Source organism: Neodiprion lecontei, chromosome 2, assembly GCF_021901455.1.
Source record: "Neodiprion lecontei isolate iyNeoLeco1 chromosome 2, iyNeoLeco1.1, whole genome shotgun sequence".
In the NCBI taxonomy this organism is placed as follows: Eukaryota; Metazoa; Arthropoda; class Insecta; order Hymenoptera; family Diprionidae; genus Neodiprion; species Neodiprion lecontei.
In genome coordinates, this window is record NC_060261.1 from 1268851 (window position 1) to 1290468 (window position 21618).

The 21618-nt window shown below is 39.4% G+C and overlaps 1 protein-coding gene across 6 annotated transcripts in view; it reads right to left on the bottom strand.

Annotated features, from left to right (window-relative positions):
* Window positions 1-99: 99 nt before the first annotated feature.
* The window catches only part of LOC107222594 (serine/threonine-protein phosphatase 4 regulatory subunit 1), a 134836-nt gene continuing 113317 nt past the window's right edge, over window positions 100-21618 (bottom strand). For all 6 annotated transcript variants that reach the window (XM_046732306.1, XM_046732307.1, XM_046732310.1 and 3 more), the window contains 8 exons: window positions 16641-16753; window positions 8303-8445; window positions 7107-7256; window positions 4621-4791; window positions 4215-4507; window positions 2955-4074; window positions 2550-2823; window positions 100-2439 (listed from right to left, as the gene is read on the bottom strand). In XM_046732306.1, coding sequence (XP_046588262.1) covers window positions 2324-2439; window positions 2550-2823; window positions 2955-4074; window positions 4215-4507; window positions 4621-4791; window positions 7107-7256; window positions 8303-8445; window positions 16641-16753 — 2380 coding nt within the window. In that variant the 3' untranslated portion in view covers window positions 100-2323. The remainder of the gene's footprint in view (window positions 2440-2549; window positions 2824-2954; window positions 4075-4214; window positions 4508-4620; window positions 4792-7106; window positions 7257-8302; window positions 8446-16640; window positions 16754-21618) is intronic.

The window sequence follows — 21618 nt, forward strand, 5'->3', positions numbered from 1 at the left end:
ACAATTTTATCGTTAGATTGAAAACCGTACGCCATCAGATACCTACGTCTGATGAAATATTCCATTTTACTAAAAAAAAAGTAAAATCAGCACATGATATTTGTAACAAATCGATTAAGGTTTATTGTTATCATTACTTTTCTCTTCTATTCGCATTCATTATCAAATACATAATAATATATTATACACAATGTTTTAAACAAACACTTTTCATAATATTCACATTGATGAACAAGTGTTGCTGAAATGAAAAATACTTGTCAGTTGTTTCACGTTTTCGTAAATTGGATTCATTTCCCAATGATTGTCAAACATCGTTGTATGACAATCATTGGCGTTCTTTATCACCATTCATCATCAGTCGATTTCTATCAATTATTGTATCATATTATTATTAAAAGATTGACGATATCTCTTAGTTTGTAATATATCTATACATACCTATGTTAGGGGGGTACACATAGTGATCTCGGTTGGTTTGTTCCACGTACAAAAATTTCCAAGTGATGGCATTATAATATTTATATGAGCTACGTATCGGTGTTTCGTTTCTTTCGTTCCTTACCACTTTATTGTACATTATTTATACAGCCATTTTCAGTGCCTCCCTGTACTCTATATTCTAAATTATTATCGTTATTATTTCTATCATCGTTATTGTTATTATTATTAATAATATTATTATAACGGCTAGGATATCCATCAATAACATTATATGAATTGGTATAGTAGAACCAGTGAATCGCCTAAGATACATACAAAACTTGACAATTCCGGATAACTTACTATTATTACAAATTCTATAAGTAAGGACTGTTATTTTTAATTCACGGTCGGATCCTGTTGTATATTCCGATGGTAATAATTTGCTTTAACTAGAATAAAATTATTTCCAAAAATTTGTTTCACCTACGGAATTGTTTATCATTTTTGCTCTCGTTTTTGCGATGCAAACGTATCACCTAGGATATTACTAATATCAGCCGTTTTGCACAAGACCTTAAGTTTCTTAACTAAGTGGCAAAAATTCAAGATCACTAATGCCACAAATTTGTTCGCTTACTAGTTGCACTTTCTCATAGATGCGCGACAAAGGTAACACAGAACAAAGGAAAGAGAAGATAATTATTAATAAGAATGCGTGATAATTGTTTTCGTCGTCTGTGCATATGTATTGATTCAGCAAGAGCAACTAGTAACTCGGATTATTTAATAGAAACATTATTGATAGTAAGAAATCTTCGCCCGATACCTTGACGGCTTGATAATCTTATAAGTTCTATCTATGACGGTCACAATGATGCACGCTCGAATACCTTGAAGATTTTTTAGTGTTTTATTTTAATCCGAGTTTGTCTATTTAGTTCTTTTAGTTTATCATTCTCGAGGATTTGTAATGTTGAAGTCGATATCTTACCCTATCTCACAGAATATCAAGTTCGCCAGTAACTCGAATTATTACGTATTATGTATTTTATGTTCACTAGACGGTATAATTATGTATAATAATAAAGTAGTGGTAGTAGTAGTAGGCAATTAAAACTTGAGCTTAGAGTTATGTCTTCGTCCAATCTTCTGAAGTAGGTTTACTAAGCCTAAGCTTTCATTCGGACTCCAGACGCTTGACATATTATACTAGATATATTGCCGGTCCACAACATATTTTTCGTAAGATTCGTATCTTTTCATGTTTTGGTCTCTTTTTTTCTTTCTTTCTTTTGCTCATTGTTTCGTTACGAGAGGATTGCATCGCAGTGGCGCGAAAAAAGGAACAGTCGAGTCAGATAATGTTGGGATAAATTCGTCATTTCAATGTACTTTCGATAGTTCAGGAAATCGTGAAACAATACGAGTTTCAACGCTTGCAAAGAATGAGTGACAGCAAGAAAGAAAAAAATTGTCGGAAGTGAGAGGTGAAAGAAATCCGGTTCGTTATCAAGTATTCTAATGCAAATGACTTTTTATACACCTTTCTATCTACGCTACTTGTGTCTCGTCGAGTTTTACAGCTCGGCATTGGTAGATACCGTAGCATCGATATTGATTTATTTGAAAACAATAAATTTAAGGACAGACGGAGAGGGGAAAATAAACGGAAAAAATAGAAGATAGTTAAAAATAAAAGTAAAACAAAAATAAAACATGTATCTCGCATTCAAAATTGGACAGGTATAGCTTTGTTGCTTTGGCGTACATTCATTCAACGATAAAAAAAATCACAGAGACCGAATCAAATCGCAGGTAGGAGCGCCGAATGCTACGCGACAAGTCGAGGTAAATGCACTGTCCATCTAAGGTAGGGGTTCAACCCCTTGTCCAAGTGCTATTGCGTCCTGATTAGAATAGCATGTTCGCGAACATCGCGATCAACGTCTTGTCTCAAGTGTTTCAATTTCGTTTTCACAGCCTCCGCTTGTTCCGGTCCACCCTGCCATTCGGCTGCAAATTAAAAGGGAAACAAATTTTTTTATTGTCGTTCTTTTCTTTCATTATTGAGTAAATACCTGGCTTTACTTAAAAATTGCATTGAAATATTTATCATCACTCACGTCCTCGGGTGGCAACGTTTCTTGCTAACGTTCTAGCGACCGCTAGCCGGACGTTTGGTACAGTGTCCCACGAGAGGTCGATCAGATGAGGTAGCATCTCCTTGGAAAATCTATCGGCGGTAATTGCGCCGTTTGTTATCAACTGAGAGCACAAAATTCCGTACGTTTGCCTTCGCGTCCATTTGACCGAACGCGGTAACATGTGGCCAAGTTCCTGCACCAATGCTGTGACAAGAGCTTCGTCGACCGACAGGTGGGAAATTATCTGCGTTACCTAACGGAATCGTGAAAGAGAATGTTATAAGGTTGTACGTATTCTTGTTTCCCAAGATTATATTACCGCCTATGACGTACGAGCTGAGGGTTATACTCGACTAAAATTACGGTATATTACTTAAATCTTACCAAGGCTAAGGCGACTGTTCGAACGGCTGCGATTTTATCGACAAGTAGATGAAGCGAGAGAGGTGCAATGTACTTGGAAACATCGTACGGATTGAACAGAGTGACGGCTTCGAGTAGCTGGTTAGCGAGCTCCTCCCTGAATCGCCAGTTCCATTCGGCATCGGTGACCAAAAAATTGTTGAGTCTTGGTAAGTATTGGCATCTCTCAGAGGGTCTGAGAACCTTAAGAAACGTGGCCAAGTGTTTAAGCGCCCCTATCCTAACTTCGTCCAAGTCTTTAATGAACCCGTCATAGATCGGTACCAAGTCTCTCGCGGCCAAATCCTCACCGAGTATTAACGCAATCTCGTGAATACTGGACGCTAAGGTGAGCCTGACTTTCCATGGGAGCGCGCTTGCCAGCGAAAGATAGGCATCCTTCAAAAGTGGCCAGTTATGCTTTTCTAGGGTGAGGGCAACGGCCGGGAAACTGAAGGCACAGTGCTGCAGTATTTCCGAGTCAGTCTGGACAACCTGCGTCGTTTCGGTCATAGAAACGAAGTAATCGATGAGAACCTGAGGCACTACGCACTGGTAGTTGTCACCTGCCGCGTTGCACTTGTTACCAGAGTTTCCGTTCGCGTTTTGGGTGATGTTTTTGCGCTCGTCGTAAGCGTCCCGCACATCAATTGTATCGTTTAGCAATTGCGAGCTATTTTCTACGCTTACAGAACCACTCACATCGTCATCCGCATTGTTTACACTGTCATTGGAAACGGGCTGATTTTCCTTTTTTTTGTCCAAACTAGGGGCCTCTTCCTTTGCGTTACCATTCTCCGAATTCGTGGGTCTGCCAGCCTCGACCAGGTCCAAATCCAACGGCATATCCGGGGAAATGTAATAGAATAGAAACGGGTTGAACTTGTCCGTGTCGTCACTAGATCCGGATTCCTCTGTGACAGTACTTTCCGATGCGGGCTTGAAACCGTCCTCATCCTTATCCCGATTTCGCGATCCCACCATACTCACAGGTGAAAATTCAACTTCAAATTTATCGTTGTATTCATCGTACTTCCTGCTCAAACAACCAAATGAAGAGGTTTCGCAGAAGTTTAACGTGCGAGGATTTGAGTACGACAATCTATAAGCGAAAAAAAAAAGAGCTATTCTTAGGAAATTTCACAATACCAATAAGACCTTGACTACATCTTTCACGATAACTCGTAACTTTCACTCACAATCAGAATATATTGATTCCAGCTAAATGTAAATACCACATACTTGTTGTATCTCAGCTCCATGCCTTGTTGATTGGTAAAGACAACCTCGCCGTACTGGTTGTATGCCAATGCTGTAAATTGTTGGGCAAAAGTAGAGATGAACGGCCCAAGTGTCTGAAACGCAGACATTCGGACCCACTTTGACACATCGCCGAGAAGGGCAGCGAACACAGGCGCCAAAGTATGCTGTCGATGATGGAGAGAGACGCAGCACGAAACGGACATTATAACTTCAGCACATGCTTTTCTGACCCCCCACACATCGTCCGTGCATAGATCTATGAACCTTGGAAGCTGAAAGATAAAACAAATATGATAGTTAGAGATTAGAAGAACAAAGTAGGGAATTTCTGATTCAATACGGATGAATGATATCGGTTGAAGAAAGTATCTACCGCCACACTAACCAGTATCGTTTCGATGGACTCTTTACTAACGGCTGCACAAAAATCAGCTAGATTAGCAGCGCAGACTTTTCTTACATAGAAAATATCATCTGAGCATAGCTTTGCGAATCTGTCGAGGAACAATCTCTCCGTAAGTTCTCTTCCGACGAGTGGAGCCATCTTGCACATGAGCTGGAGATTGAAATAAAAACAGGGCTTTAAGTATGCGTAGAATTCGATTTGGAAAGCAACCATAATATACAGAAAATTTTGTCAAACAATAATTTACGCTCTATGAAATAAGAAAATCAACTCTCTGTGACCGATAAAGGGTGTAGAACCACAACATTGCATTACACTTTCTGTCACACTCTTTCTACTTTACTTCTCACTCACTGCTCTTACTTTTTGTCTTTATCACACGACAGTGTCCCACGTTGAAATTTCACGACCGTACCGTTCCGCTCATCAAAGCTGGCTGTGATATGATTTTCATAAGGTCACATCACAACCACTCTGATGGGAGGAACAATGAGCCAGGCCAGACAAGCGTTACGAACGAAGTAAGGTCCTGGTTTCTTCGTGTCGGTATTTGTCGAATTTGTATCTCAAAAGAAGAGTGTTCAGTGTCGCACCGCTCATCAAAGCTGGCTGTGATATGACCTCTAATAATTAGCATACAACAGCCACTTTGTGAGCAGCACGAACACTCCGACGAACTTTGGATGATATCCGTCATCTTCAACGTAGGTGTATATACTTATGCGTACATATATACGTACAGATTTATTCATTGTACCCAAGTATTTTACGTTTCTAGGACGATAAGAAGGGCAATCCAACTCGTCAAAAATGGCTGTGATATGAATCTTTAACAACACGTCACAACCATTTTGACGATTGGATCACTGTTCAAAATAATCAGGCACCGTAAGAGCATCCTTGAGGAAAATTGGACCAATTTTTGTGATATTAATCTTCCTTGACCGAGTAGTAATCCAATTTTGAGGCATCCGTAGGTAACGCGATGTGTAAGATTGTAATCAAAATAATTGAAATTAAACAATTTATTAATATCCTACACTGATAACAGTATACATATTGAGGTATGAATATATTATTAATAATTAGTAGTTTGATTGACGACTGATTTTGTGGGCCAAGCTCATCAAAGTGGCTGTGATATGAGTTAAAACATTCCACAACCAATTTGATGTATCGGACCACAAAAAAGTGTTTGCGTGTTTGTCTTTAAAATAACACACACGTAATGAACCTTTACTTCCTCTCGTGCGGCAAAAATCTGCAGCAATAGGTGAAATCGGACACAATTTTGCTCATCAAAGCTGGCTGTGATAGTCGATCTCTATGACAAACCAACTTTGATGGTAAAAGCATGCCGGGCTTTTCCTTGAACAACCTCTTTCTCTCTCACTTTCTCTCTCTCTTTCTCTCTCTCTCTCTCTCTCTCTCTCTCTCTCTCTCTCTCTCTCTCTCTCTCTCTCTCTCTCTCTCTCTCTCTCTCTCTCTCTCTCTCTCTCTCTCTCTCGTGCTTTCGTGCTCTCTTTTCTTTCACTTTTTTCCCTCACTTTCTCACTCTCTCTCTGTCTCCCCCCCATTCTCTCTCTCCCACTCTCGCTAGCTCTCTGTCGTACTCTCTCGACCCCGCCCCACCCCTTCTCGCTCTCTCTCTCTCTCTCTCTTTCTCTCTCTCTGTCCTACTCTTTTTACCTGTCTCTCTCACTCTCTCTCGCTCTTTTTATCACCCACGCTGTTTCAAAGTTGCACATCAAAACCAAATATCATCATCACAGAGCAATCACCCATAGTTACCAACAACGGCAATACTGTTGCACATTCTCTATATTTTCTGCATCTGCATATAACTGCGCGCTTGTGCACTGGAACATTCAACAATCTGATTTTAAAAATCGAAAAATATATATATACGTATATAAATGTATATATAAGTATATAAGTATATAAGTATATAAATATATAAATATATAAATATATATATATATATATATATATATATATATATACATATATACACACACACACACATATATATGGATATACCTAGATATGTCAAGACAAGAACGTAATATCGTTAAGCAACATTTAACCGTGCATCAAAGATCGTTCAACGAGTCACGAATCATTTTATTCAATAATTTTTCATCTACGAAAAGAAAGTCGATTGATCGTATGGGGCAAACGCCACATGAAAGACAAGGTAGTGAGACGCAGGTGCGAGATGAACATCTCACTACCCATGTCTTTCATGCAGAATCCGCCGTGTTAGGCAGCTTCGATGGGCGTAGCGCCGGGGGAGGAGGGTGGGTGTGTGTGTGGGGGGTGGGGGGGGTGCATACAAAATAAACCGTATGGTAAAAAATTACCACCTATATACATATACATACATACATATATATATATATATATATATATATATACACACGCAGTTGCACGATAATCGTAGTGTAATGGTAATTCAGACTTACGGCTATCGCTCCCGTGTGAATTTCGACCGATGGATCGTTGACGAACGAGAGTTCCAAAACAACTGGACAAATTAGCTCCTCAATCGGTTCCTTTTCCAACAGTCCTCGTTCCATTAGTACCAAAAGAGCGGCCTGTGCAGTTTTCCTAACCTGATAATAAACAACAATACCCACATTATCACAAGTTTACTTTCACCAGCCGTTTAAAGACGGATGGTAAATTTGAAATCGGGTAAAAATTGAGAATGATGTCGTACCATATTTCTTATAATTTCAATATTTTCGGAAGCCTGTTGTAACAAAAACGTGACTAAAATCATCTTCGTCGGTTAGTCTGGTTTTGGGTAATCTCAATGCTTTTCTCAAATATTTCGCGATACTGTTTTAGCCAATCGCTTATACGTGCAATATTTGCGCATGTATTATTGGATGCGCGAACGAATTTCGAATTATAGAGAAATACGTTATACGCGTATGTAATATTTGTTAATATACATACTGCGAACAGGTACGAGAGTGAGAGATAGAGAGAGAGAGAGAGAGCGAAAGAGAGAGAGAGAGAGAGAGAAGAGAAGAGGGAGGGAGGTGGGAGTAGGTAGAGTATCGTACGAGTAGGATATTGAACCTCATGCTCGTGCTCGTCCGCAGTGTTTCGAATTAATAACCGTCGACGAGAAGCTAATAATTAAGAGACTCCAATTTGCATATTAATAATCCTCAATCCTCATCCCGTTGCACCAGCTTTGACCGACTCCGCGTCTTTATAAAGATCTTTTAAAGACTATTGCCCATTTTTCATACACCTAATTGGACATAGGTATACATATACATACATCGAGTTGTAAGTTGCCCACCTGTTGAATGTATGTATACCGGGAGTCAGAATTCAGACCTAATCTCGTCATGCCAAAGTTTCAATTCAAATGGGGAAACGAGCGTTCCGCAATTAACTAACGTCATCACGTACATGTATATAATAGTCAGAATAATTCAAAGAGACATTATGACGTCGCGAGCTTTGTATTCACACACACACACACGATGGTATAAAAATTGAACAAATGTGAAATATTTACCCTCGTGACGCGACGTGGACGATACGATACGATTCGATTCGATTCGATTCGTTAAGACGGCAAGAACGCGAAACCCTGACGTAATGATGTATAATTAAAATCGATTGAAAATAAGCGAACCTGGTTGTCGTCGTCTCGGAGGTACTTGATGACAATTCCCAGTAGATGTTGAGGGAGTACATGCCGAAACCGGTTGGGAGCCTCCTCGCATATCATCGCGACGTGGGGCACCTGCTCCACGAGTTCCGACCTCACCGTAGCTTCTGCACAGAAATGAATGAAAGAAGAATTATGGTACAGGTATATCGCACGTTATCTATACAGACAACGAGGATGGGCGTTGTGCGGTGGGAGGGGGAGCCGTCTGCGACACTCAAAGGTCGTCTGCACGATCAGCGTGTGCAGGACGAAAATTAATTACAAATTATCGAAGACTAATACCGTATGCCGATACCGTCCTGGGACACCGTTGCTCGAGGAGTTCATCGACGCATAAAATCGCCTCATCGTTACAATCCACTCACAATCAGCTATAGGAACGAAATCCTGCACGTATAAATATCGCTTCCCTGCACGTGCCGCACCTCCGTTACGTTATAACGCGCGAGCGCATTTCTTTCTTTCTTTCTCAGCCTTGGCTCGACGATTAATCGCGAATGTCGATCGTTATTTTTCACCAAGAACAACGAATCGACGACGATATTGTAAGAAAAATCGTTTTCCTTCAATTTTCATCGAGGTCGCGCGTTCGTCTCGGTGTTTTTCCAGTGCGTGCGGCGAATCGTGTCGGAAAACCGACACCTCTGCACACCGCTTGCAACAGCACTTCGGTCAGGATGCGTTGCAACAGCTTCGCTCTGTGCGTACGATACAAGTGTGTCCGTGTGTATAGGGTAGGTACACCCCGCAGGCGGGAGGCACATCTGCTCGGCACAGTTTTTCAAAATACCCTTCGGCCCGGTGTTCGCGGGTTTCGTCGGGGGAACGAGGCGAGGCGACGCGACGCCCCGTTTGCACCCTCTGCTTATATATATACACGAAACGTATTTACCACCTATAACTCTGGTTTTGACTTTGGAACATGCGACGCGTACCGAAATGTTGCGTTCTCTACATCACCTACGCCCACGCCTGTGAAACTGTAATAACGTAGGTATATAATATACGTATCGGCATTCGGCACGCATGTACGTAACAAGAGTGAAGGACGTAGAACGAAGAGTGAACGATTGCAAAAATCGGTTATCGAAAATTTCGAATTCAAACTGTTATTATTTTGCATAGTTCGGAATCTAAACACGTATCCCCCCCTTCCCGCCTCTCTATACAAATTTGATATCTTTTCTATTTCTATTTCATACCTTGAAGAAATAACAAAAAACGCGAGAATATCGATATACATGTATGTACGTGTATATATATTAAGATACAGAGGCTGCAATGAATTGATTGCAGTTGGTGAGTAAATAGTAAGCGATATTCAATATCGTAGACCGATTCGTCGAATAACTTGCCGTACATTCCCTGAACAATATACAAATGTTATCTTATACGTACACGTGTATATAATACATATGCATCACCGCGTTACATCGATGAGACAACAAAAAGCAAAACGACCAAATCTCTTCTCACTCCAAAAGAGCGCCAAAACCGCGGACGACAGATATTTAAAACCACTCGACGCGACGATGGACTTTTACACGCGAGGAACGTAACATAAATGTAAATAAATACAGAAAGATCTTTTCAATAAATACGTTGATTTCCATACCCGTAACGAGAAATAAATGAAAGGAAAATTTTGAAACGCGCTCAGCTCAACGCGATGCGTTCGCGACGAGCGCGTGGGCGCGACTGAAGTCGAAGTAGAGTGCATACGGCGCAACGGGATCGCACCAGCGTCATCGTCATCGTCATCGTCATCGTCATGAGGATCCTCATCGGGACGAGCGTAGCGCACCTTTCCTTCGATGCTATGCAGCGGCGTTTCCTTGGCGGGAGGAAGGAAGTCTGTCCCCACCATCGCTGGACGAGGAGAGGAGAGGAGAAGAGAGGAGGCTGCGAGAAAGAAGGGACACGTGGTTGGCGGTCCGGATCTAGGAAGGACCAAGAAAACGGCAGCAGCCACGAGCTATCAATCACCGAACGGGGGCGCGTTATCTCAATTCTTCCTCGTCTCTCCTCCTGCTCGACGTTGAAACAGCGCCAGCAGGGCACCTCGAGGAGGGCTTAAAATATCCACCGCCTTCTCCTACCTCGCAGGTTGCGATAGGTTGCGTTAGGTTAGGGTTGTAGGTACGCAACAACAACATCTTCCAGCCTTGAACCCGATATTTCAACGTAACAGCGCGGAAGGCTTACGAACAAGACGGGTATGCAAACCAATAAACTGCACAGATTTTATTTTACACCGTTCATTATAGATTTTTACCCCAGTGAAAACGGGAAGAATAACTCAAAAAGTTACATCGCTTCAGGTTTTTTCTTCAACTCGTGTTTGTAGTTTCATTTGGAGTTAAACTCTCGTTTAACTCGAGATCCGGTATCCTGTTCTTGATTCGAAAAATCCTATGTGAAAAAGCGATCTCTTGCTTCCATTTAATGTGTATCGGAGCGAGATTCGAGAATAAATACAAACAGGGAAAGAGAAAATTGAAAGCGGAAATCGTGTTCGGAGGTGTATCAACGAGAAGAAGAAAAGGTTTCGTACATCGGCGAAAAGAATGAACACGGAATGTTAAACACATTGCAAACACCTTATATTTTGCAAGAATACCTTACGTGATCGAGAGAAATGGAAGTTATTTTTCAATTCAGCATACTCGAAAACATAATATTTACCAAAAACATCCCATGCGGTTGAAAAAAATAATTTTTTTGCTGTCTTGTGGAATGATTCAAGGTATCGTCGTGTTTAGTTTAAACAATTGCTGATTTTTTTGTACAAATTTCACTCGTTCAATCGATTTTATAAGAATTGTCAACTCGCCGTCAGCTGCAGCATTTACTTCCGAGTTGCAAACTAAGACGGGAAAATGTTCAAAAATCACCCAAAACAGCTGCTTTATATGGCATATATATATATCAGTTTTGTTAGCTATTCTTTACAAAATGGCGACTGCCACACAGAGTAAAGTTTCGCAATTCAATACTAAGCAAATTTTTGCAACATATTTTTCTGCGACACTTAATTCTGTCTTCAAAAGCACGAGAAAGTAAACAGACTTTATACTTTTTCACCCCCAACAACAAGTAACCGTACGCGAATGAAATATACCTTCAAACTCTCGGATTGTTGGTCTAAATTAAGAAAAGTTGATTAACTAGACAAAAGCAGGATATCAAATATACAACTTGCAGCTGCATTCTCGTTCTGTTTCACCTTTAACGTCGAGTGCTAGAGCGCTAAACAGCAAAATTCTACAAATTTACCGTCAAATTTCCGTTCTCCTACAATATCGGCAAAATAAATTTCTAACATAGTTTGAAAAAGTTTGATAATCGATTCCATCTCTCACACGTTGGGGTTACCGAAATAATAAATATAACAAAAAAAAAAAAAAAATACATGCCGCACGATTGTAAAAAAAAGCCTCGAAAATCCGACATCCCCAAAAATTCTATCAACCGTGATTTAATACCTTCCTAACAGGCTTCTAGAGAACGCAGACGAGTCTTCGATACGAGTAAACGTCAGCTGCATCAGCCGTATAAGGTATATAAAGGTTGCTCTTATTTTATTATCCCCCTCCCCCCCCTGCGAGATCCTCACAGACTCGCACCGCAGAGATTATTTATAAAAATTCCGGACGAGTAGCACGTGGCGAAGCCAAGCTGCCGATGGGGGGGGCGAAGAAGACACGGAGAGACACTGTGAGCGAGGATGTGAAACAGAGGGAGGGGGGATCATCTCGCAGGGAGAAACACGCGGGCGGAATTATATATTTTTAGACAAATCTCAAGGATTCGGGGGGCCCGGGACGCGTGCTTCGAGGCGTCAAAGACGGGGGCCCGTGCCTAATATATATATATATATATATATACACATCCACACACAAGGGCTGCGCGTAGTGAGCGAAGTGAGCCAAAGATGCTGGACCGAGACTATTTTGGTAGCGCGTGTAACTACGCCGGCGACCCCCCTTCGACTAAAATTCTTCATCTTCCGATTCCTCCCTCGACACGTGCTCGCGACGTTTTTGCTGTCCTGGCACCCCTCTGTAAGCTGTCGCTTGGTATCAGCCCCCCGACATGCAGCGGGTGCCCCTCGAGTCCCAATCTTTCAACTCGCAAGTCGACGACGTCGAGTTTCAGGACGACGGGCTTTTCTAATTTTCTCACATCTTGTTTTTGACAATATAGAAATGAAAATCAGTCGTCGTCTTGCGTGCGAAATCTGTACAATTTTCAACCATTTTACCAAGTCGCCAATTTCTATATATGCTCACTTTTCTCTTGAACGTTAGAAAAATGGCAGATGGGACGCAAAAGTTTAGAGCCTTGTCTACAACGACGGTCAATGTATGCGTACACGTATTGTACTGTATCAAAAAAAAAAAGAAAAAGACTATTTTTTTTTCAAAAAGGTCCTGCCTTGAACATTTGATCTTAAATAACTTTTGAAAGACTGGATTTTTCGTAAAATGATAAGAGATCTTTTTTGTAGCGCGTTCGATTCTCTACAAAAATACGTTTCGGTCTTATCTGTACGCAGGCGCGTTGACGAGTTACAAGATTCCCAATATTAGAAAATAAAAAAATTTTCTCGTATTATTTGAATGGGAGAGAAAAAAATCGCGATGACCCACCTCTCTCAACATTAATATTCAGAGCTGAAACTTGGGACGGAATCTTTTTTTTTGTCATTTCAAACAATACTTTCGACTTGAATAAAAAAAAATAAAATAAAACCAATTTTTTTGATTCGTTCCAACACCCGTAATTATAAAAGTATCGATGAGAGAATCGTTCTCTCTGCGCGTAACGTATTGTACACAACGTTATGTTTGTTACGCGAAGGTGAAACGAACGTCCCAACATATCCGTGGGAAGCGAAGCTCTATTTCGAGAACGAGGAAGCTCAACGGCCACCTTCCTATTACAATACGCGGTGTTTTAGTATTATAGACGTTGAACGCAATCTCTGCGTAGAGCTCTATGCGATCACAGCTCCGAAGCAGACGCGAAATATAGATTATAGTAATTCCGTTTCTCCGAAACTCGTTGTAGGTAATAACTCTTCTCATACGCGATGCTTTCAGGAGCTACAAATCTTTAAGCTCCGGATACATAACGTGCCTTAACGTACGAACAATTTATATTTACATATAGAGAAATAAAAAAATTCTATCATCGAGTTTGTACAATTTAAATGTCGTATGAAACGAACATCGTAAGCAAAAATAAAAAAAAATAAAAAAATGGATACGAGAAAGAGATAACCAAGGTGGCGACAATTTTTTCTTAAAAAAAATTCCCCTACTTTTCCCGTAAAAAAAAATTCAAAATCCCCTCGACTCATTCCCACGAAACTTGGGTAACGTAGGGCAGCTTTTGTAACCAAAAGCTCCAAAATTTGTGCACATTGAATATATAAATATGGATTTAAAAAAACACGTAGTGTTGTTTCCTTCTGCACAAGTAATTAGAAATTGAACGATACAATTTACGAAGGTTGGATGTTAAAAAAAAAAATACGTTCTTTCTTACGGTCCATCATAATTTCCTGACTTCTCCCTGTCTGTCCGCCACTTTGGATTAATATCTCTTTCCCCTTTTTTCTCTTTTGACGAGACAAAATAATGATCAAGATCGCAATCGTTTGCAATAATTTCTATTAACATCATCGAATGATATTGCGACATTGATTTCGGATTAACAATAAATATCTTCGGCGACACTTGAATTCGTCGTCATATTCGGTACAACACTGAGAAAAATTTCATTCGTTACGGTACCTAGAAAAATTCAGTAAAACAGGTATCGTTAAAAAAGAACTGTTCGAATATTGTTGAAATAACGAAAAACAAGGTCCGCCTAACCATTTTGCGCTATCGTCGATCCTTTTTTGGTTATTCCAACGCTGAATCAGTTTCTTCGGTTTACTCTACTTTTTTAGCCAAACGAGTCTTTAACGTCAATTTATCGTTGCACGAGCATTAAATTTTCGCAACAGCTACAAAAAAAAAAATATGAAAGAATAGTAAAGAATACCAGACTTTCCGGTAACAGCTAAAAAAAAAAAAACTAATTTTCATTTTCTATCTAGAACTATATTTTCGATTGTGATAAAAAATGAAAATGGTCAAAGACTCGGCGGTAACCGGAACTAAAAAATTTCTCTCAGTGAAATAATGAAATCCAAATTATACGTTAATCGTGTCGTTTGTCCAAAGGCTCTTTAAAGGCAGCAGGTAATATACGTGTGTGTGTGTGTAAGATTATGGCTGCCCCCCTCCTCCTGCGGCTCGGCCGCTGCTCCCGAAACCCCACGTTGGACACATCCGGTGTGGCACGTGCGCGACCGGAAGTATAGCGCAGCCTGTCGTCACCTCCCTCCCTCCGACCCTCCGACACGTTACACGCGTTATAGTTAGTTAGTCCTGCACGTCCTGCACGTCCTGCGGAGTCGCGATGTCGCAAAGAAGCCGCCGTCGCCGCGTCTTGTGCGATTAATTAATGGGCCAAATCGCCGGCACTCGTTATATTATAGCCAACGATTTTCTCCGTTATATATATATATAAATGCACAAGTTTTATTTATAGATCAATATTTTAAATACAAATAGTTTTCGTTTTCGTACCAACAGCATATGAAATATTGGTATAATTTAATACCATTTAATTTCATTTTTTACAAACTCGGAGAATAAATATTGTACGAATCGAACTTCAGTTTAGAAACAATTGGCCAAACGGTTTTAGTTATCAATTGTTCCGTACACTGGGCGACAATTCGGCGCAGAAGTTCTCGTAATTTCATATTACATATACGGTATATTTCAAAATTCCACCTATTAATCTTTAATGTTAATTACAATCCGACAATTAATCGCGGTCGTTATATCATACTGTTTATATACAAACAAAACGTTACAACAATTGTTACCTATGTAGATACGAAATGACGGGATACGCGTAATAGTTAAGATATGACGATTTGTTTCATAATCGTGAACCTTTAAGATGGATAATTCTTCAATTTTCCAACTTCCGCAATATCGGACATCGAGTATAACATCTTTGCATAAAAATTCGGATTGCGACTTGCTTTTTTCTCGATTACATTTCCCTGCGTACGATTTCTATTTCTATGTCCATTTCGCGGTCAAATTACGATTTAAACCCGCGAGATACGAAATGTCTGCGCGCGCGCGCGTGTGTGTGTGTGTGTGTGTGTGTGTGTGTGTGTGTGTGTATGCATATGTAAGTAGTGTAATACATAAGCGCGTGCTGCAGGCCGGAAAGTTATAATTCAGAACGTTTTTATACTCCGGATGTCTTCTTCCCTTCCTTGCGACCGCTGTAACAACATCCGGAGTGCAATAGGGAAAGGAACTCTACTGCTATCCTTAGCGGCGCTGCATTATACATACCACAGCTTACGGAGAGCGACGACGATGCAAAAAAAAAAAGTAGTCGAGTTTAGCCAAGTCGAGTTGTGACCGCGGCTTATGGTCATCGCACGAGATCCGAAGAGTTGCAATTTTCCCAATCATTTGTAACATCCTTCTCCCGACACACCGCGTTCGTTCCAATTATTTCCGATCACCGATTACAATCGATAACCGCATCCGCGCTTTTTCAACACAACGATCTAATCGCGAGAATCTTTTCCTCTCTCATCTTTTTCGAATTAAGAATAACAATATCCTGGGATACAACGTACACCTAAACGTGTAATAAGGCTGCTGAAACGCACAACACGCGTGTATGCGTGAATGTATCTATTATATCATACATACCCAGGTACGTAATACCTTCACCGCTATCGATACCGCGGCTCTATTGTGTAATTAGGTAATAGGTAGGGTAGGTAGGAAGGTCGGTACATACGTGTTCGTATTGATTTGTGGTAAATTGCAACTTTTATTTTTTATTTTATTTTATTTTATTTTCGTTTTTTTTATTCATTTAGTGAAACTTTAACGGATTCTATACTTCCTCGGTTCCGCGCGTATTCCTACAGAGGCTCGTATGTATAATATTGAGCGCCGAAGTACGTTTTACTACGCGACACTTGTCACACATACACGCATGCGTACATGTGTACTATAAATTTCGTGTCACATGATACGCAAAAGCATCGTTGTCGGTATTGAATAACCAAGGGACGCATGCGGGCGTCTTTCGCGATAGGTATAAAATAATAAAATAATAAGATAATAAAATAATATAGGTAAAACATCAACGTATATAGAAGTGACAAGTTCGACACAAAAATGGAAATCCGTACCTGGATCGGCGGCAATTTTTCCTATGGGAATCATAATCTCTTCGATTGGTAATTGGATCCCGGTGTCGACCGCATTTCGGAATATATCGACGAGTACACGCCCAACCATTTGCCTGTAACAAAAAACGCAGAAGCGCGTCGTTAGTAAAGAAGGAAAAAAAAAAAAAAAATCCACGCGACATTTCACTCCTTGTCGCAAACAAAAATCATTCAAACCATGATAACCAAATATTTTATACACCCTGATTAATAATTTACGCGAACGAACCTGCGTCTGAGATATTAATTATATATAAATATATCGTTAGATATTACAACGTGTAAAATTGTAGGTATACATAAATATAACATACGGGTGAATAAATAATAATATCAAAAAAAAAAAAAAAAAGAAAAACTCAATTCGCTATAAGAAAGTAAATAAAAATAAAACAAACCCTAATACGCAACGGTTGTACGTGTAATAATTATTATATTCACGAGCCGTCGACTCGGCGCAAAGCACCCGCCTAGGGGCGCCGCCCTGGCGGCGGTTTCGAGTACTTTAACCGTACACAAGACCGGAAGTACAAAGTTAAGTATCTCGTCTAACGAACCGGAAGCGGCAAGCTCGTTTAACGGGGAACCCTTCGTACAAACTTCTGTACAGCCTGTACAGCGAGGTAAGTGCTCGAGTTGTGTAGAAGAAAAATTTTATATCCTATACGTCGAAACAAAAAAAATAAACAAAACATACACGCATACATGGATACGACGTGCAACGATATGAAAATCTTGAAAATTATTTATACATACATTCGCGGTCGCGAATTACAATTATAATTACAATTTGCAGATATATTTCTATGGCAGAAAAAGGACGATACGAATTATTGTATTACGTAATTGTCCAAATATTGCATCATTATTATTGTTAGGCATTACGCGATCTGCAGCAGCTCGTACTTTATCTTATCTTGAATATTATTTGAACAAATTTACTAACGACGCAAGTACAAGTACGTGGGTAAAAAGCGACGCGCGTGTGGAGATTCGTACGAGTTTCAATTTTTTTTTTTTTCTTTTTATCTTCACCGCAAATTGATCTTATAATCGACGGTATTAATCGTGAAATAACAGGTTCGATTCGTCCTAATTTTTTCATCCTTCATTACAAAACGATTATTTTTCTAATATCTGAGTCAATACACCGTGTGCAAAAATTACACGTGCACGACAAGGTGGAGAGACAATCGGGATTATCGTGAATCTTTCGATATACAGTTTTGCGCTCATTCAAATTAAGGTGAGAATCATTGTTTCAACTTGATCGCGAGATATTCGCACAATCGATAAACTCATGAAAGCGATATAGGTACCGGTGAGTTGTGATAATTTATTCTTACACGAATAGAAGAATAAAAAAAGCCAAACTGACGAACGATAGCTTGGGTGCGGATTTTCTTTTTTTTTGTCTTTACTGCTTCGAATCGCTTTGGAATGATAGAAAATCTTGATCTCTTTCATACGACTAATGATGGAAAAAAAAGTAGCTTTCTTTGTAATATATCATACAAAAATTACCCATTTTTCGCAAAAGCTTGCTGTTAAATTTAAAATTAAACAATTACCTTCAGATTTAGCAATTAAATTACTTTTATAAAAAAATTCAATTGCAAAACTGAAGTATGTTTAATCGTCATCAACAATAATTGTTTCGAGAAAACAGGCAATTTTTCTTGTAAATCTAAAATATCGTTATGGATACATATATGTGTTTGTGTGTGTATGTATAGTTTTTCAAGACGTTGCGAAATAAATATGGGTCCGCGAGCTTACGTAAAGATTCAATCAAAGGCGCAAATAAAATATTATGAAAAAGCGCATCAACAGCGGCGAACGTGTTTTCGGTTTAAAGTCTGAAACAAGACTGTTTTTACAATAATGTTGGTTGACGCAGCAACCTTGTTCTTTTCAAAGAGACAGAGAGTTTTGTACGAACATCTTTTATCTATGACGATCCAGTATAGACTGGATCGTTAAAAAGGGGGTAAGTAACGGGTGATTTCACCCTCTGTAACAATATGTATATATATATATATATGTATACATAGGTGTATGCATGACGTACGTGCAACCCCCCCCGCCGTCGTCGTTCGTATGCCTCCCACCGCCGCGACAGCGAGGCATTCTTGCCGCATTAGCCGGCAGAAAATGGTAGGGATAGCGTTCTCCAGAGTCGTTGGCGAACCTCGGTGCCGAGGACAGCGGGGGCGCCGCGGCACGCCCGTCACCGTCCGTCAACGCCCACCGCGGCCGCGCAAGCATGGCCGCCGACGACGACGACGACGACGACGAGAGTCGAGAGTCGAAAGTCGCCTGCCGATCTCTTTATTGCAGCAACAACGATACCCACCACCCATATCTTTACACGCGGACGAGCGAATTCGAATTTGCGATTTTTGATTGCGTACCAAGGAACTTGTATCACTGAGAGAAATTTTTAGTTCCGGTTACCGCCGAGTCTTTCGACTATTTTCTTTTTTTTTTATCACAATCGAAAAATATAGTTCCAGATAGAAAATGAAAATTATTTTTTTTTTTTTTAGCCGTTACCGGAAAGTCTGGTATCCTTTGCTGTTCTTTCGTATCTTTTTTTTTTTTTTTGTAGCCGTTGCGAAAATTTAATGCTCGTGCAACGATGAATTGACGTTAAAGACTCGTTTGGCTAAAAAAGTAGAGTAAACCGAAGAAACTGATTTTGCGTTGCGATTATCAAAAAAGGATCGACGATAGCGCAAAATGTTTAGGCGGACCTTGTTTTTCGTTATTTCAACAATATTCGAACAGTTCTTTTTTAACGATACCTGTTTTACTGAATTTTTCTAGGTACCGTAACGAATGAAATTTTTCTCAGTGTTTTACCGAATATGATGACGAATTCAAGTGTCGCCGAAGATATTTATTGTCAATCCGAAATTAATGCCGCAATTTAATTCGACGATATTATTAGAAATTATTGCAAACGATTGCGATCTTGATCACTACGTTGCTTTTAGTCAATTTTTCTAGTTACTATGACAAATGAAATTTTTCTCAGTGTACAGAAACGCGTGAATAATTATGGAAAACACGGTGAGGTAATTAAACGCAAGTCTTTTTTTTCTTATATTTTTGGTTTTTATAGAGAAACCAATGATCGTAGAGCGGTTAAAGAAAATTATAGAGCAGGATTGTGATCGTCGAAGGATAGAGGTAAGAAGAAGTCGCGGTGCTGATTCGCAAGCATTGAAAAACGATCTTTAAACCAAAAGGGACGAATCTTTTTTTTTCTTTTTAGAGTGTTACAGACAATTAAGTCCTCGCCGCAAAAAAAGTATAGTAACTACCCCGTTTTTGACACAAACGAAATGTTTGAAACGCAAAAATTGCAATACTATAATTTAACTTTATCAATGTCGGTATAACATTTCTCAAGTTCCTATGATATATGATCTAATGAAATTTTGAGGAATGAAACGAAATTTCATATCATAGTTGCAAAATGTTTGTCTGCATTTGCATACGTTTTTTTCACGGATTTCGGTAACGTTTGCGTAAATTTTCTTGAAAACTAAATAACGATAACACTGACGATTCTGAAAAGTATTCAGTATTGTTATTAAAAACGTGGCCAACTATTCAAAAGTGGTTTTATTCTTACAGAGCTCCACTCAAACTAACGCAGAGAACTTCCATTTTTGTAACACTTGAAATTTTGTCTACATTTTGTAGCTTTAGATTCCTGTTATTTGCTTATTATTTTTCCTTATTTATTCTCGTCGCAGTGCAGAAATATTCAACGCGATGAACAGAAATTTTCACTTCGAATTATCCGCGCGCGATTCCAACATTGCAAAATACAATCAGGCTAAAAAAAAAAAAGAAAAAAAGGGTGAAAATAAAATTAAATAAACAATATCAAAAAGAAGAAAAATCTGCGCGCTGGCGTTATGCGCAAAAGTTAAATTATAATTGCGTCGTATTATCTGTAACGTTATTCGAAATGTATGAAAATATGAATATAGCATCGTTAAACAAAATATATTACACAATTTATTCTCTAAGCATTGAATTCGTTTTACAACGCTACGACGCGAAACGATCGTCGCTTCATTGCAATTTCCATCTTGATCCCAGGCCGATCGGTTTGCCGGAAATGCAGCATCGAGTGTCTTCCGTAGGCATACGATACATGCACCATACAACGCCGTACATTATCGGGATGCCCGCCATTTTGACGTCATAAATGAATCAAGAAGAATAATCTTCGACGACATTTATACACGTAAATTACGTTACACAACCTGAGAATATTTACAATACGTATGAAACGCGTAACGATATAATAATACGTAGGTAACGATCGAAATTACTCGATACGTATTAAAATTCGTTTTACAAGTTTCGTACGTTCGTGAAAATGCCGAAAAATTTTGCGACAAAATTTTCGAATACGAACAAACAAAGAAGACGAATAATTTTCTCTTCTTCTTGACATTTGCAGAATTGTATAAAAATGATATTAAACGATTAGATATAATATAACTAAAAGTACTCGAAGATCGAATGTCAAACTCTGTACAAGAGATGCGTGAAAGATCATAAATTTTTAGCAAACATCCAAGTAACCACCATTTTGTCGATGCTACGCGTACTCGATTTTTCAATCTTAATAAATTAACACCGCAATCGCGGATGTTCGGTAATGTTTTCTAATGGTTTCCCAGTGATTGACATTTTTTTTTTTTCAAAATCAAAACTGAAACAAGCTTTCTTTCTACGGAAATTTAACACGTCCGTACGACGAACGTATCGTTCGTTTCTCCCGTCACTTGGGTCGCTAGTCATTGGCACACGAAATTCAATCAGAAAGAAAACTCGTTACAATTTATATTCCAAAAGAAAATATTATTTAATATATTAACGAACATTACCGTTAACCGATCGTAAATCGGAA